Source organism: Gadus macrocephalus, chromosome 21, assembly GCF_031168955.1.
Source record: "Gadus macrocephalus chromosome 21, ASM3116895v1".
Classification (NCBI taxonomy): Eukaryota; Metazoa; Chordata; class Actinopteri; order Gadiformes; family Gadidae; genus Gadus; species Gadus macrocephalus.
Window position 1 is genome coordinate 5,472,849 of NC_082402.1, and position 18,144 is coordinate 5,490,992.

The 18,144-nt window shown below is 45.7% G+C and overlaps 1 protein-coding gene across 1 annotated transcript in view; it reads right to left on the reverse strand.

Annotated features, from left to right (window-relative positions):
• The window catches only part of LOC132450323 (MAM domain-containing glycosylphosphatidylinositol anchor protein 2-like), a 19,880-nt gene extending 8,499 nt beyond the window's left edge, over positions 1-11,381 (reverse strand). Inside the window, exons 1-3 of the mRNA XM_060042403.1 lie at positions 11,374-11,381; positions 8,080-8,245; positions 7,193-7,430 (exon numbers count right to left, since the gene is read on the reverse strand). Of these exons, the coding sequence (XP_059898386.1) occupies positions 7,193-7,430; positions 8,080-8,245; positions 11,374-11,381 (412 nt within the window). The remainder of the gene's footprint in view (positions 1-7,192; positions 7,431-8,079; positions 8,246-11,373) is intronic.
• Between the last annotated feature and the right edge of the window lie 6,763 nt (positions 11,382-18,144).

Here is an 18,144-nt window from a genome sequence, read left to right on the forward strand (position 1 = left end):
GCCTGACGGAGCAAAGCGGCCCCCAGCGGAGCCCGAGGGGCCCTGCCCACACGTTGTTCTGAGGCGGAGCCCCGATGGATATCAGAGCCCGTCTTTGTCACGCTCTTCGGAGGGAGACGGCAAACGTGCGTGTGTGTGTTGTGTCGGATCATGTCGGGTGTGTGTTTTGCATTTGTGTGTGTGTGTTTTGTGTTTGAGTGAGTATGTGTTTTGTCGTTGCGTGTGTGTGTTTCTTTTGTCTTTGCGTGCTCTTGTTTGTGTGTGTGTGTGTGTGTGTTTTTTGTCTGCCTACGTGTGTCTGTGTGTGTGCGTCTGTGCGTGTGCGTGTGTTTTGTCTTTGCGTGCGTGCGTGCGTGTGTGTGTTTTTCATTTGCGTGTTTGCTTTGTGCGTGTGTGAGTGTGTGTGCTTTGTCTTTGCGTGTGTGAGTGTGTTTTGCATTCGTGCTTGCGTGCGCGTGTGTGTGTTCTGCGTGCACGACAGGCGTGTTTGTGGGTGTTTCGCGTGTGTGTGCTTGCGTTCCAGTGCATCGCAGCCTACCTCGTTGAGATAACTCCTCAGAATCAGGTCATCGCCCAGAGTGAAATGTCACGGATCAGGCGCGGGCGGATCGACACTTTGCGCGCCGTGAATCCCACCTCTCACCTGGGGGGGCTCAGCGAGACGCCTTTGATTTAAATATCACACGCTTCCTAATAACAACAATAATAATAATCCTTAAACCTCGGCATACGACGAGAAGCTAAACCCAGTCATCATCCGAGTCCCGCGACTCATAAAAGTCCACCTATTGGACTATCCGACGCAGGAAATGTCAATATATATATATCAGTGTTTCCCCTATATGCACATAGCAGAAGTATGACCGAGGAGAGGGGAGCTTCAGCTTATCTCTTTAAATCACGAATGTTACATTATTTTGCGCTACGCAAAATAATATATCATTCGTGCGCTACGGACGCTGGATATGCGCTTCATATCCAGGTCAATTCACACACTAGTGAGTAAAGTATGTAAACGGAGAGGAGCTCCTTCTTATCTCCTTACAAAACTGAAAACGACCACAATGGTACAATTTTAATAGCGTCGCCATTATTGATTCTCGAGCCCCAAAACTTGTTCCATCGAGGCATGGCCTCTTCATGGTCCTACTACAACCTTTAGTTTTGAAAAATATATCTTTTCGTATTTATAAGGATATTTTATTTTAGCAACAATTTCGATAGCGTTGCCAATATTGACTCTCCCCAAAACGTTTTACATATGCATGGGCTCTTTATGGTCTTACTGCAACCTTACGTTTTTAAAGGCACCCAGTGCAACTTTATGTAAACATTCAATGAAAAATAAACATTCAATTTCTAGTCTTTTTTACACGTAGTAAGTTTCAATAACTCCATACCATTACATATCGACATTCAAGGAGCAAAGATGAGACGTCGTTGTGTGGTGAGAACTGATAGAAAATCGTAAACAACAACAATCGCCGGTGGGGAGAAGCCATTTTTCCATTGACTGGAAGCCTGCTTTATTTATTGTAGGTTACAAAAAATAAAGAAAATGGCGGCATTGTTGTTGTTATCGATTTTCTATCAGTTCTCACCACACAACAACGTCTCATCTTTGCTGCTTGAATGTCGGTATGTAATGGTATGGAGTTATTGAAACTTACTACGTGTAAAAAAGACTAGAAATTGAATGTTTATTTTTAAGCCTCGAAAGTTGCACTGGGTGCCTTTAAGGCCCCGTTTACACGAGGACGCTTGCGGGTAAAGACGACAAAATATTTTATCGGAAGTGCCTTTCGTTTAGACGGTGACAGCGTTTTTGGGGCATGAAAACGCATAAATCTGAAACCACCCTCCAGAGTGGAAAAGTTTAATACGCTCCGCCGTAGCGTTTCCGTCTACACTGCCAAGACGCAAAACACTGCTCAGATCTGCTCACGTCGCGTAAGCGTTTACGTCACATACATGTGCTAGTACAAGGAAATAAACAAACATGTCCGATTATTTCCATGCGTCGGACCTTCAAGCTGCTCTGGCAGCTCAAACAAGCGTACAGGAGTCTTTTCACGAAATGTACAAGATATGTACAGATAGTATTACTGAACAGAGAAGGATCTTTTTGTTTTTTGCGGCACGGATAAGAGAAGAAGGAAGATTATACACACTTTTGCGTCTTCTGTTCAGACCGCCATCGTGTAAACGTAGCCTAAATATATATCTCTACTTATTTAAAGGAATTTCTTTTGGGCAAAAATGTCAACATAAATTTTTTTTTGCAACAATTTCAGTAGCGTCGCCATTATTGACTCTAGAGCCCCGAAACTTGTTCAATAGAGGCATGGCCTCTTTATGGTCCTACTACATCCTTTGTGATGGGGAGAGGGGATGGAGTGGGAAGATCCAATGGTTTGAGGCACAGACCTTTTCGATTGTTGTAGTATTTGTGTTATGTGATTTTACTGTATAGGGTGGTTGTTGATATAATATATTTGTTGTTAAATAAATGTAAATAATGGTTTGAAAGATTATACTTGCAATATGTTCAACCTCTCCATATTTCCTCTGCTCATTACTGTGCACAAATGTACTGTATGTATGTTGCCGGCAGACACATAGAAACCTCCCGGCAGGGTGCGCTTTGCGAGCACACAAAAAAAATTGCATCCTAGGGGAAACACTGTATATACATAGATATAGATATATATGCGGTCCGGAAGATTGCACTACTCTGAACATCCTTTCTACCTGAGCAGTCAATTATGCGTCATTTTCCCTCTTCATGGAGCCTGCTAGTCTGGACACAGCTCTTCAGGATGTTTAAGTGAACGCAGAGAGGGAGATAATAGCAATCAGCCTCCTCTACCAGCCCAGGCTGGGAAACAGTCCTCATTAAACACTTTGTACATCTTTGGAGCGGCCGCGAGGGTATCCTGCTCATGGGGCGCTGGAACAGAGTCGTACTGACGAATCTCTTTTCAAGTTAATTTGCTGTGAAATGTGCAGGTGAACCGTAGCCATAGCATACACAAGCACAAACTACACAAATACTAAAGTAGATCAAGGCTTCAAAAAGGTGCAACATGCTGCCCCTACTTGTTTGGCTCTTTGAAATGATTAATTATTAATAACACAGTAATAACTTTATCCCTCCATGCTTAACCCTACAGTAGGTCATGAGTACCCACTCCACCCTGGTAGTGTAGTATAATTACGGCCATCCACCATGATTCTTCTGATAAGGCTCATAGAACATGAGGCCCATCAGCACAGCCAATCAAACACAGGTTTTTAAAAACACAGGTCATTTTTTTATGACCACAAATGAAACCAAACAGATCAACTCCAGATGAAAAGCGTTCTTGGTGTCCTGAAAAGCGCTATGTAAATGTGTCAAATTATTAATTAACAGTTAATAGATGTAAAGTAACAATTATTTCAATTTAAACATAAAGATGTACGCAATGTTTATCGGAGCAGCTCCGTGCAGTGCGTTTTCATCTTTAATTTTGTATCAACTGAGCAATTAATCAATTTCTTTAATGCATTGACGTGTGTGAATGAGCAGTAAATCTGAGGATTTGTAAAACGGCTTTGTTTCAAAGCAGAGAGGGAGTTTGCGCGTGTGTGTGTGTGTGTGTGTGTGTGTGTGTGTGTGTGTGTGTGTGTGTGTGTGTGTGTGTGTGTGTGTGTGCGAGTGTGTCTGTGTGTGCATATTAGTGTATGTATGTCAGAGTGAGAACGTGGGTTTGCAGATGGAGGAGGAATTAGCACTAAAAGGATTTATCAGCCTCCTGGGAAGACACAGGTTACTGAGGTTCCCCACATACTGTACATATTCCTGCAATCCATGAGGAATGAGACCCACTCGCAAGGAGCTGGGCATCTCCCCCATTTCAGACCTCGACTTCTCCATAATGTGTGTCATGAATGACAAAAGGGTCCATGCACACTGTTGTGTGTCGCGTAACACACATATTTACATACTTTAGACGGCTGTATAGGAAAGTGGTTAGTGGATAGGAGCCGTGGTCTCATAGTAGGGAAATGAGTGTGTTTCTCTGCTGTCATAATACCATTGATTACCACTGGTAGAAGATATGCTAGGCTTTTTTCCAACGAGGTTGCGTTTCAGATGGAACCAGCATTTCGGCTCGCAATCCTTTATCAATCTTCTTCGCAAACAAATAGATAATCAAACTAATTCACACTCTCGTCGAGCGTGTTCGGATTATCACTGAGATTATGTTTTTGCTCATTAGAGTTGTGTTGAAGAAGACACACGCATGCTTCAGCCAATAAGCATTCTGCCATCAGAGTGTTGCTCGTGGCAAACTCTGTTCGGTAAAACAACAAAGAAAAAGGCACGATAATCGCCAGATTTTACAGGGAAGCCGAGCTCATCAAAGGTTTGAACCCCCCCAGAACACAACACGAAACATTCCCCATTCCAAGCACCACACGGTGCCCAGAGGCTGAATCAGGATGATCCAGGGACGCGTGCAACACGGAGACGAGGCCGCGACGCGGGGCCTCCTACCCCACGTCCCAGCGTGGAGCCCTGGACGACCTGCGCCCTTATCCCACTGAAGGCTCCCATTAAGGCCTCTAATTGCTGCTTGCTCCTTGTCCCGCCAGGAGAACATGGAGAGGAACAAAAGCAGGGCTTATGTCTAACCCCACCACCGACCACCAACCAATCAGGCTGCGAACGCGCCCAGCCAAAAATCCACAGGACCCCGTTGGCGTCGCCGTGCCAAAACCCCCTCGCCACTGATGTACAGGACTTTGAATCAGCGCATCGGTCTGTCAGAGGGTAAGCCAGGCGCGGGCCATGTTGTAACGGGTGCCTTCTCGCAGGTAACAGGCGCTTCTGAACACGTGTTTGGTCGGAGACAACCGGGCCGGAGAACAGGAAGACTGATGAGAAGACGTTACAGGGGAGAGCATCACAAGGACAATTCACCAGCACTCTCTCCTTATATTTGTTCTTAACGTTGTTACAATCACAAACAGAAGACGCTTCATCTTTTGAAGCTTGGGGTAATCCTTTTGAAGCCCGTCTACTCGGTAGAAGATGGGAGGAATCTGACGGTTCACTCGGTTCAGATCCCCCTCCCTCCCTCGTCAGATTTGAATGCGTGTATGTCGTTTTTCTTATTTGGGGCTCATTTGTGTTTGTTTCTCGCCCCCACCTCCAGTCTCTCCTCTAAAAGGAAAGCTGCACCACTTACGGGATAATGAGGAAACAATCCGCCAGGCACGATTGATCCCCCTGCTTTTTAACAGAGGGATTATCAAAAGGGATTATCTAATAATAAATACAGCTTTCACCGAGCCGTTTGAGGACCCAACCCAAGAGCGAGACACGCTGCCTGGGCAAATAGAGCAGGAGTGCAAACAATCGAGGTATGCATTGCCAAAATAAACGTGATATATGTATGGTAAAAAACATCTAGTATGTTATATTGTAACATCAACACATTTGTAAAGTGTTACCAAGATTTATTTATAGAAATCCAGGTATTGAAGATCATATTTTTTAGTTTCATAGTATATAGTGCATGAATGCCAATAAGGAATCATGTCACACTCCTTATTGACCTCTTATGAGAGCAGGTTGAGCAAGATGCCTGCTTCAAACCTGCTCTTTAATTATTCAAACAAAATCACTCAATATCACCAAAGGGTCATCAACACCATCATTTATCCCCTCCAAAAAAAATAACTGTCATCAATTACCAACACTCAAGACTTTACCGGCACACAGAAGAGTTAATGATGCTGTCCATTTTGTGGTCTAGATTTAATAATGTTCTCTTCCCTGTTGGGAATGATGGGTTTCGACTTAATATAAAGTGACAGCAGAGTATTATCGCACACTAAGTGCTCATTGATTGGCCTAACACTCATCGACACAGTTTACCTCAACAATTACATTCAACATTCAATTCAAAAATTCCAATCCCAAAGAGACCAGGTGATAGAATACAACGAGATACAACATCTGAAATCTATTATTTTCAACCAGAATGGATTAAAAACATGAATAGCTATTGGTTTTGGCTAGGTGAATGAAGCACTCTAATCATTTTCTACATAACTAGTTACACAATGGAGGAAAAGGTTGTCCATTATTTTTTATTTAATACAACCGAACGGTTGTTCGAAAGTAAAACTTTTTCAATGGCATTTCAATTAATTCCTTTCTCGGTTCTGATAATTAGCCAAATATAATATTCATATTTCATATTCCTAACAACTAAAAGTTCTACCTCTCGTATAAAATATTACTTATATTACTCCAGGTAATCACCCCAAGTACAAATATCTGTACAATTTCTTAACTTGATGAATCCACAGCAAAAACAGCCCACACTTCCACATTAAAAGCAAAAAGAGGCTATGTTCTGTTCTGACCAAGGCTAACACACCAACGCTAGCTGCTATCGCTACTTCTCCCCCTCAACTGTCAACTGGATGCTATTGTCACCAGTGCAGGATGACCATTCACATGCCCAATGTTTCATATGCAAATGTTAGTCACGACGGCGGCCATATTAGATGGACGGGGATACACAGAATGGATGTTACGTGTCCGATTATTTTGACAGATGAGTTAAGGGTTTCGCTTCACGGGATCCACTCAACATGAGGCCATAAGCTCGTGTTGTAATATCATCAGATATATTTACCCACAACACTCAAATGAAGGGGCCACTTCAACTCCCAAGGCTGGAGTTGAGATGTTTTTTTCGAATTTCAAATCATGCTTTCGTCGGAGGCGGGGCGTCATGACAACCCGTAGTGGCGGTGGTGGAAGTACTTCAGTTCCTCAGTGGCCTCCGATATTGAAGAGACCACCAGAAACTGAAGCCTCCGGAATATTCCGATCACATTGTGGTGAGCTCATATGTATGGCCGTGGTAAAACGGCCACATTATGCATGGAAGTGCAACACAGGAAAAAACAAAAAGCACCGCAGAGGAATTTGATTACTTCTGTGTGTGTGTGTGCAAACATCAAACATATTCAGCCAAGGGAGTCTCCGGGTGAGTGTGTGTGTGTTTCAGCGACACGAGGGGACGGCGGGTGCGGGGGGTAGCGAAGGGGGCGAAGTTTCGAAGAGGGGGGGGGGGGGGGGGGGGGCGTCAGGGCGGGGAGGGGGGGCGGGGTCTGTGAGACTCACCAGTAGTGGAGGAGATGTTGACGTCGATGCTGATCTCGGGGATGCCGCCGCCCCGCAGTGCCGCCATGCAGGTGTAGGTGCCGAAGTCGGTGAACTTGAGGTCGATGATGTCCAGGTTGGTGGTCCCGGGGGAGATGTCGGGGTCCGTCTGCGTGATGACCATGCGCTCCGAGCTGCGCAGGGCGCGGCCGTTCTTCAGCCAGCTGAACATCAGCTCCTCCGGGGGCGTGGCCTCCACCTGGGGGGCGCGCGGTGGGGGTGGGGGGAGGAAGCGCGTATGTGTGTGTGTGTGTGTGTGTGTGTGGGTGTATGTGTGTGTGTATGTGTGTGTGCGTATGGGGGGGGGGGGGGTGTTTGCGTTATGCATGTGCGTGTGATTTTGTGTGTGTTCACGTTATGCACGTGTGTGCGATTGTGTGTGTGTGTGTGTGTGTATGTGTGTGTGTGTATTTGCGTGCATGTGTGTGTGTGTGTTTGCGTATGGGTGTGCGTGTGTGTGTATTGCAAACAAGATGATACGAGTAGAATAAGATGTTGTTGTTTTTTAGCAATGATTCGTCATGAGGAGGTATTTGTTTTATGTCATTGCCGGTCAGACCTTGCATGAGTCACAGACGTGATGATTTGTTGATGAAGGGTATTAAGAGAGTGTGTGTGGGTGTTTGTGCTTGAATACCTGTGTGTGCATGGGCACGTGTTTTTGTGTGTGTTTGAATGCGTGCGTTTGTGCAAGTGTGTGTGAATTGGCGTGCGAGTGTGTATAGTGTGTGTGTAGGCATGTGTGTGTATGTCTGTGTGTGTATGTCTGTGTGTGTATGTCTGTGTGTGTATGCTTGTGTGTGTGTAAGTGATGAGTCACCGTATCCCCAGGGCTGCTTCCACCGTACCTGACACGATATCTTGACCTCGCGTCCGATCTGGATGTTGTCATCGTTGTGGTAGGGGTCGGGCGTGATCCAGAAACGCCCTTTCTTCAACGCTGCAACACAGAGGCAACACAACACACGCTGATCAGACACACACAGACACACACACACACACACAAACAATATGCTAATACCAACAAGGAACAGGAAATAAGGTCACGGGTTCGCGCTGTCCGTTCAAAACGGCCAGCGGTGAAGCCATCTGCGGCGACTCTAATACCTCCACGTGTGTGTGTGTGTGTGTGTGTGTGTGTGTGTGTGTATGTGTGCGTGTGTGTTTGAATGCAAGTGTGTGTGTGTGTGTGTGTGTGTGTGTGTGTGTGTGTGTGTGTGTGTGTGTGCTTAAATGCGTGTGTGCGTATGCAAGTGTGTGTGTGCATGTGTGTGTGTGTGTGCGTGTGTGTGTGTGCTTAAATGCGTGTGTGCGTATGCAAGTGTGTGTGTGTATGTTTGCACACACACATTGGAGAAAATCAGCAAATTTGAAGCACAAACTGCATCCTCTGCTTAACGCATCGTGGCGTGAGAAGGACAGCGCAGGTGCATGCTGGGTAAGAAGGGGGAGGAGGCGGATCCTAGCATTATTAAAATGAGTATAGTCGGAGGAAGATGAAGCTGGGGGAGAAAGTTAATCCCCAAGGGGGAGGGGTTTGTTAACGGAAAACTTTGGTTAACAATAACTGCTGATCGGGTTTTCTCGAAAACGCGGCACGCATATCAAGAAAATCTATAGACATTCACACTCACACACGTAGATACACGACTACACAAACACACGCACACACACACACACGCACTCGAATGTCTCACACAAATGGATACACAACAACACACAAACACAGACTCGCAAGCACACATGCACGCAGAAAGTCTCACAGACATAGGTACATAACAACGCACGCAAACATGCACGGACATAAGCACACGTGCACACAGAAAGTCTCACACACACATTGTCTATCTCAGGCGAACCGTTAAAAAATGGAGAAGTAGCTTACAAAATATCCATCACTGCTAATCTAATTTGCTCTGCAAACTCTATTTGCGAGGCTCGGCCTGTCTCGGAATGTGAAAATCCGATTCCTTTATGACGCCGGCTGCTGCAATGGCTCTGAATCAGGCGCCTATTCTGCAATTCACTCCTGCCTCAGCACAATAAAATAAATAAAGAAATAAAGAAACTACACAATAATTCACAAAAACACACAAAATAAAACAGACGGCGCCAAGCAAATCTGTTCATCTGAGCGTTCCCGAGTGACATTATCGTGTTGGGTTTGGCCGAGAGATAATGGCAAACAAAAAACAGCACGTCAGATTCAGACATGGGGAATTTAACGCGTGAAGGAAGAAGAACAGAAAGAAGGGAGGGGAAGTCAAAGACGTTCTCGACGGTGCTTGGATACCGCCGAGGACTGACTCCCGCCGCCGAACAATGAACCCTTGAACCCAGTGAACCCTTGGCCCGTCGTTTTGAAATCCACAGCGTTGATCGCAGCCAGAGGAGACAGGATCCAGCCCTGAGAGAACGTCGGCTTTCCTTTGGCCTTGTTCGGATTTTTTTCTGGCACACCGATGTGTGCAAATAAATGTTGCCTTGCAATGTACACATGTCGAAAGCCTGTTTTTATCCCTGCTTGACTCAGTCCATGTGCGGGATACCCACACTGTAGTTCAGGTCGGTCAAAGAGTTGTTGACCTGCTTTTGAGGGGTTGTGTAGCTAGCGGGATACAAATCTCAAACAGCTGTTTGAATTCATTGAGGACATTTTGAAATTGTTTACGAACGGGTGTTGAAACATTCGCCAGTAGTATTGAACTATTGTCCAAATGATGGCTCCATGCTGCTGCTTCTCTCAATGATGCATGACTGAATGTAATGATATGTCCAGGCCCGCCGCTCCCTATACGCAGAGTGCTTAGGGCACCAAGTACCTGAGGGGGCACCAAAAATTAAGGTTTGTAAAAAATAAATAAATACATTATTGAATTAAAAAATTATGTAAATGAGTTATGAAGAGGCCCACCGTTGTTTGTTCTTAATTGTATAACCTATCACTCAATTTCGGCAAATTAGATGTTTTTACCTAATACATAAAAAGGGGGCTCCCCCCCCGCTCGCTTAGGGAACCGAAACGGCCAGCAGCGGCCCTGGATATGTCACAATCCAAATATCGGCCAGAATACATGGCAAGATCAAATATAATGTATTCGAAAAGTATTCTTCTATTTGAGTATTCAAATAGAAAACTCGTTTCAAACTGATATCTCGAATCGTCGAAAGCTCCACACCGAGTTCTCAATGCGTGTGAACCCAAGCCTGCCGCCGTTCCCTACGGTCTGTTTACCGCCGTTTGACGTTCCATTCGCTCCTCCGCTGTCAATCACGTCGTGGGCGTGTCACTCAAAGGAAGCATGAGTCCCGTTAGGCCTAATTGTTTTTTACATTTCACAGCAACACTACAATTAGTTTGTTCCAACTCGAATAATTAGAACCGGGAACGGGCCGACGCCGATAGATAGACAAGATCTACACGAGGAAGAAGAGTCGGGATCTTTAATTTCGATCTCTCCTTTTTTCCGATTTCTTTCTATCCTTTGTGCGTGTGGCGGTGTGGCGTGAAGCGGGAGAGATGTCCCTGGAGAGGGGGGGGACACAGACGTTTCCTCTCCAGACTGTCTGGGAGGGCTTTGGTGTGTCAGCACTTTCTGGAAGAGCGGGGGAGACATCTGGAAAGGAGACAGCCTTCTTATCTAATCGCAGCAGTCGCACACACACACAAACACACACAGAAAAAAACATAAACGCCCGGGTGTGTTTGTGTGTCTCTGTTTATGTGAGTGTGGCTCTGAGTGTGCATAAGCTTGTGTTTGTGTGTTTGTGTTTGCACGTTTGTGAGTGTGTGTGGCTGTGGATGTGACTAGGTTTCTTCATACGATAGAAAAACGTCTGTTTGATGGAGTGCCTCTCTGTCCTTCTGAAATACCGTCGCCAAAATCCTGTAATCCCTTAACAATACACTCAGGGGTCCTAAGCATGCATGAATCCCAAACCATTGCCACTGCAAACCTTTGAAAATGGTTGCACCTTGAATGATGTGGCATTTTTAACAAAACAACCATTGTATGACTGATCGGATAACGACGGTAATTCAATAATACTTTGTGTGTAATCGTCTTTTCCCCATTCCTATGTATACCCCGTGGAACCCTTTCCTGGTCTCTCGAGCTAAAAGGCCCGACCCATGCACATACCTCTCCATGTTTATATCTGTAAAATACCTCTGTATTTTTATATTCTACATGTGTATGCACTGGGAAGGAGATGCTTTTAATCTCATTGTACTGTATAGTCACAATAAAAGGCATTCATTCAGTCTTTTGACCTTCTCTGCTTTTTTAGCAAACAGGGAAACAGGCACATTAGGTTAAATTATAATTAACAAATAGATGCAAGACATAGTGGGGTAGAACTTCTACTTTATCTTTCTAAAGCCAAATAGCAGTGTAAGACTGGACCGAAGAATTTAACAATTGATTATCGTATTCTCCTTCATAAACTTTGCGCATCATGAAATATATATATGTGTATATATATGTGTATATATATATATATATATTGAATGTATCAAGGCTGAAGTGCAACCCCAGTAAGAATGATTAATGCCTAAAGACATCCAAACCCCGGCTTGCAGCGTGCGTTAATCTCCAGGCATTAGGATGAATAACAGGCATTAGGACAAAGCCATGAATCATGTTGTAAAACACAAAGATGAGCAAAGACAACGGCACAGTGAGGACTACCTCTTGGCGTATGACTTGCCGTCTGACTTCACCAGCCATGCTTAATGTGCTCGAACCATTCCCTGGATTATAGATCCACCCTCCTGGGTGATTATTTACACACACAGATTTGATCGCAAAATCAATTTCCAATTTTACCTTATGAGAGTTTTCAAATATTGGGCGTTGACAAAACAATGTAAGTGTTAGCCGCGGCATATTTTATGGATAGCGACTTACGTATGAACGTGACCCCCGTTATTTTCATTAAGGATAATCAATGTTTCAATTAATTTCTGAATATATTTGCTTGATGCTAATCAACTCACGCTAACCAACTTAGAATAGTCTAAAATAGTCCGTTTTTTTTAGGGTTTCTCTTTTTCACGATTTTTGTCTTAGCGGAGTAAGTTTAGGTAAATCACGAAAACAAGTAGCATCAATCTATCATATCATTGTACGAATGTATTCCTCGCCAAGACCAAAAAATCATATATTTTTTTTAAGAATAATACCTCATAATACTTAACAAAGAAACAAGCCATCAAACCCAAATTAGTTTTCATTCCCAGTGGCAGTCAACTCAACACCTGTCCCACAAACCCCACCCAACTGTCAGCCCCCCCTCCCCTCTCGACGGCCACGTTAGGCCCTTGCCAACAGGTCTGCAGTGAGAGTGCCAAACCAAATCTACACCATTAGCCGCTAGACAGTGGGAAGCATTACCCGATTGCTTCTGCGAGTCAATACTTTCCCAATCTCCTGCTGCTCTGACAGCCGCTCTGTAGTGTCCCGTTCTTCAGCGAGAGAGAGAGAGAGAGAGAGAGAGAGAGAGAGAGAGAGAGAGAGAGAGAGAGAGAGAGAGACGGAGAGAGAGAGAGACGGAGAGACGGAGAGACGGAGAGACAGAGAGACAGAGAGACAGAGAGACAGAGAGACAGAGAGAGACAGAGAGACAGAGAGACAGAGACAGAGAGAGACAGAGCAAGAGAGAGAGAGAGAGAGAGAGAGAGAGAGAGAGAGAGACATTCATCTCTGCATATGTCTACTCATGCATATTTCAAAACCATTTTTCTTCCTTTTTTTCCCTAACTCCTGCTGTCTCCCCACACCGGAGCTCTCCTGTCGTTGTTTTTTTAATAATCCGGCTATAAATTGTGAAAAAGAGCCGGTATTGCTGTAAATCGATGGTATTTTGTGTACAGGAAAGATAAGTGGCCGTTGGCTTTCTTGGGGTGTAGTCAGAGTAGCTGGACAGCTCCGGTGGAAAAGAAAAGGACAAAACACTCTGGGAAATATCTTCTGCATGAGGAGGAGTAGAACACTAGATCGGCACCGGAAACTACTCCTGATCCCGGGTAAAAAGGAGTTACACACTCAACAGGGTGCTGCTGTGGCTCACACGTCTCACGCACACACAAAATCACGGAATAGGTCAAACGGACATTCCTACAGGTTTCCGATTGCTCGTAGCGTTTCCCGATCGCTCATGAAGTAGACTGCACCCCACACACACACAAGTATCTCACAAACAGTAGCGTCCACCATCAATCACGCTACTCTGAGTGTGTGTGTGTGTGTGTGTGTGTGTGTGTGTGTGTGTGTGTGTGTGTGTGTGTGTGTGTGTGTGTGTGTGTGTGTGTGCACGTGAATGCATGTGTTTGTCTGCGATGGTCTAAACAAAATGCAGGAACGTTTACATCAAACCCCTGCTACGGATGCATGCCTGTGTGTGTTCGCTTATTCGTTAGCATGAGCTCGAGCATAGCCGAGGAAGGAGAAGGTCACACAGGGAAACTACAACTGCAACGGTTTCTGAAAGGCTGTGCCAGTGTGAGAAGTACAGAGGCACCGAACAGGTGTCAACCGTCAAAGAAACACACTCCTTTTGAATTATCGATGCAGGCCTTTGGAAGGCAAAAGCTCCTCATCACCTCTGTCATTGACCCTGGAGATCTCCGTGGTTGCGAGCCAAGACAGGATGCTAAGCATCCACAACAGCAACACACTGGGAAATCACCTCACAGAGAGCCTCCTCTCCTAACGATATTAGTAGTGGGATGGAACCAAGGCTTTCGCTCCAATAAGAGCATATGCATCTCGCTTTCCCTCTTAAGGAGGCTGTGAAACCAAAAAAAAGACACTTAATTCTATCATTATGCTTTTTGAGGTAATTCAAAGTTCAGAAGCGATTATGGCTTGTATACGGTGGGCGCACTCCGATCATCTCTAAACACATTACAGTTTCCGTGCGTGTGCCTGGTTCCGGCATTATTCTATTATGAATATTATTCATGTTATTATGATATATTTTCCAGGGAACCTGGGAATGTACGTGACTCGCCACACTCTGCATTAATAGCCTCGCCGCCGGAGATAAAGGGTAACTAGAACATGAAAAGAACAGATAACCACACAGAGACATGAGTCTCCCAATCCCTAGGGCCCTACTGCTGCAATAATAAAGAGAAAGGGAGAGAGAGAGAGAGAGAGAGAGAGAGAGAGAGAGAGAGAGAGAGAGAGAGAGAGAGAGAGAGAAAAAAACGTTACTGTGACCGTCCATGTTCAGGGAGAGGGGTAAAGACATGTCATTATACGGCCTAGTCCAAAGAAATGGTGTGACCAACCAAACTCCTCATTATCAAATCATACGGTGTATTACATTGTCTTTTTAGACATTTACATATTTTACACGATTAATTTGTATGTTATGTAATTAACTTTTTACTTAAAGCGCTTTCGCAATGGAAATGTATGTTTTGCAAGCCAGTAAAGCCCTTTGAATCTTAGTGAGAGAGAGAGAGAGAGAGAGAGAGAGAGAGAGAGAGAGAGAGAGAGAGAGAGAGAGAGAGAGAGAGAGAGGGCGACAGAGAGAGAGAGAGAGAGAGAGAGAGAGAGAGAGAGAGAGAGAGAGAGAGAGAGAGAGAGAGAGAGAGAGAGAGAGAGAGAGGGCGACAGAGAGAGAGAGAGAGAGAGAGAGCGACAGAGACAGAGACAGAGACAGAGACAGAGAGAGAGGGCGACAGAGAGAGAGGGCGAGCGAGAGCGAGACCTCCACCTTTCCTGTGCCGACGTGGTCGTGAGCGTGTGTGTATCCAGGCATGAGCACCACTGGGCTCTCTGCGGTGTGTGTCTGGCAGCTCTCAGCGCCCCATCAGCGCCGGGCTGAGCCCCGTCTGCCCGCCCGGGGCAGGGGGTGAGTGGCCCAGCCTCCGGGCCGCACACCTCCAGCCCCCGGCCTGCTGCCAGAGGTCACACCCAACAGGAGCCCCGCGGGACGAGAGGGGTGGGGAGGGCAAGGTGCACACCCGCACCGCACCTCACCACACAACACCACGCAACACTACACCACCCGTACCACACTACACCACCCGTACCACACAACACCACGCAACACCACACCACCCGTACCACACCACACCACCCGTACCACACAACACCACGCAACACCACACCACCCGTACCACACTACACCACCCGTACCACACCACACCACCCGTACCACACTACACCACCCGTACCACACAACACTACACCACCCGTACCACACAACACTACACCACCCGTACCACACTACACCACCCGTACCACACTACACCACACCACCCGTACCACACAACACCACCCGTACCACACAACACTACACCACCCGTACCACACTACACCACACCACCCGTACCACACAACACCACCCGTACCACACAACACTACACCACCCGTACCACACAACACTACACCACCCGTACCACACAACACTACACCACCCGTACCACACAACACCACACCACCCGTACCACACAACACTACACCACCCGTACCACACAACACCACCCGTACCACACAACACCACCCGTACCAAACAACACCACCCGTACCACACAACACCACCCGTACCCCACAACACCACCCGTACCACACAACACCACCCGTACCACACAACACCACCCGTACCACACAACACTACACCACCCGTACCACACCACACCACACCACCCGTACCACACAACACTACACCACCCGTACCACACTACACTACACCACCCGTACCACACAACACCACCCGTACCACACAACACTACACCACCCGTACCACACTACACTACACCACCCGTACCACACAACACCACCCGTACCACACAACACTACACCACCCGTACCACACAACACTACACCACCCGTACCACACTACACCACACCACCCGTACCACACAACACTACACCACCCGTACCACACTACACTACACCACCCGTACCACACTACACCACACCACCCGTACCACACTACACTACACCACCCGTACCACACTACACCACACCACCCGTACCACACAACACTACACCACCCGTACCACACTACACCACACCACCCGTACCACACTACACTACACCACCCGTACCACACTACACCACACCACCCGTACCACACTACACCACACCACCCGTACCACACAACACTACACCACCCGTACCACACTACACCACACCACCCGTACCACACAACACCACCCGTACCACGCAGCACCTCACCACCCGTACCACACAACACTACACCACCCGTACCACACAACACTACACCACCCGTACCACGCAGCACCTCACCACACCACACCACTCAGCTATGTACAGGTATATATATCTACGGGTTTATATACATAAATATTAGGTATATATATATATATATATGTATATATATAGCTAGCTATATATTTATATACGTATATATACATATAGCGATATATATATATACATATAGCGATATATATATATACATATAGCGATATATATATATATACATATACATATATACATATATATATATATATATATATATATATATATATATATGTATGTATATGTATATATATATATATATATATATATATATATATATATATATATATATATATAAATAAATACATATACTCAGATATGCATAAACATATATCTATATAAATGCATACATATACACAAAAAGCCTCATTTTAATTGGTTTGAATCCTCTCTTGTTATCTCGTATTTTTGCCAGGTCGTTCTAGAAAAGATGTTCCAAATGTCAATGTCTTATCGCCCTCTTTGAATGAGAATATAAAAAATGTAAAATTACAATAACAAATTTTGTATTTATTGATTGCTCCGCTTCCTCCACCTCTGGCCTCCGATTGTCAAAAGGTGGCCTGCTGTTTATGTTTTAGTTTTGATTGTGCTCGCTAGGGCACTCGCTAACCTTCGTGCTTTTAAAAGGTGCGATGCAAAACAAGCTCGCTTTCATTATTATTATTACTCACAATACTGGCTCATCACGCCATGAGCAGCCCACCTATCTCGGAAATAACTGAACACACGGACTCATGCATGAACAAACAAACACACACACATACACACACACACACACACACGGATGCACACACACGGATGCACACACACACACACACACACACACACAGACACACACACACACACACACACACAGACACACACACACACACACACGCACACACAGGCGAACTGGTGTACTCTCACACCATCCTTCTTCACATTAGCAGCTTTGCTTCATGCGAGCACCAACACCATTAGAGTCTCACCTTCTTCCATCACACATGACCGGTGCCTTGGGGCGAGTCAGAGAGTGGGACGTGGCGCAATACCCAGTACACACACACACACACACACACACACACACACACACACACACACACACACACACACACACACACACACACACACACACACACACACACACACACACACACACACACACACACACACACACACTTTTCCCCCCAGTACTCCCATGAATACCGACAGGGTCATGCATCATGGATCTTCAGGTTCACAGAGGCTTGCCAGGAGAACACACGATGCATGTTCGGAATTACAAAAGACAAGAATAACGAATTTTACAGATAAAGGAGTGAGTTTGAGTGAACACGAGGACACAGACACACACAAAAGCACACAAACCTGCACGGACACCAGGGGCATTAACACGGGACTCACAGACACACAACCACACACACACACACACACACACACACACACACACACACACACACACACACACACACACACAAACACACACACACACACCAGCCAATTCTCTCCCGGCATTCATTAGGCTTGGCATTTATAAATGAAAATATATTCCGCACTCCACCACAATTTATTCACCCGCAAATACGATAAGGGTCATCTGCATGTCGCTTCGCATGCAGGCAGGCAGATCCACCAAGAGGTATGTCATGA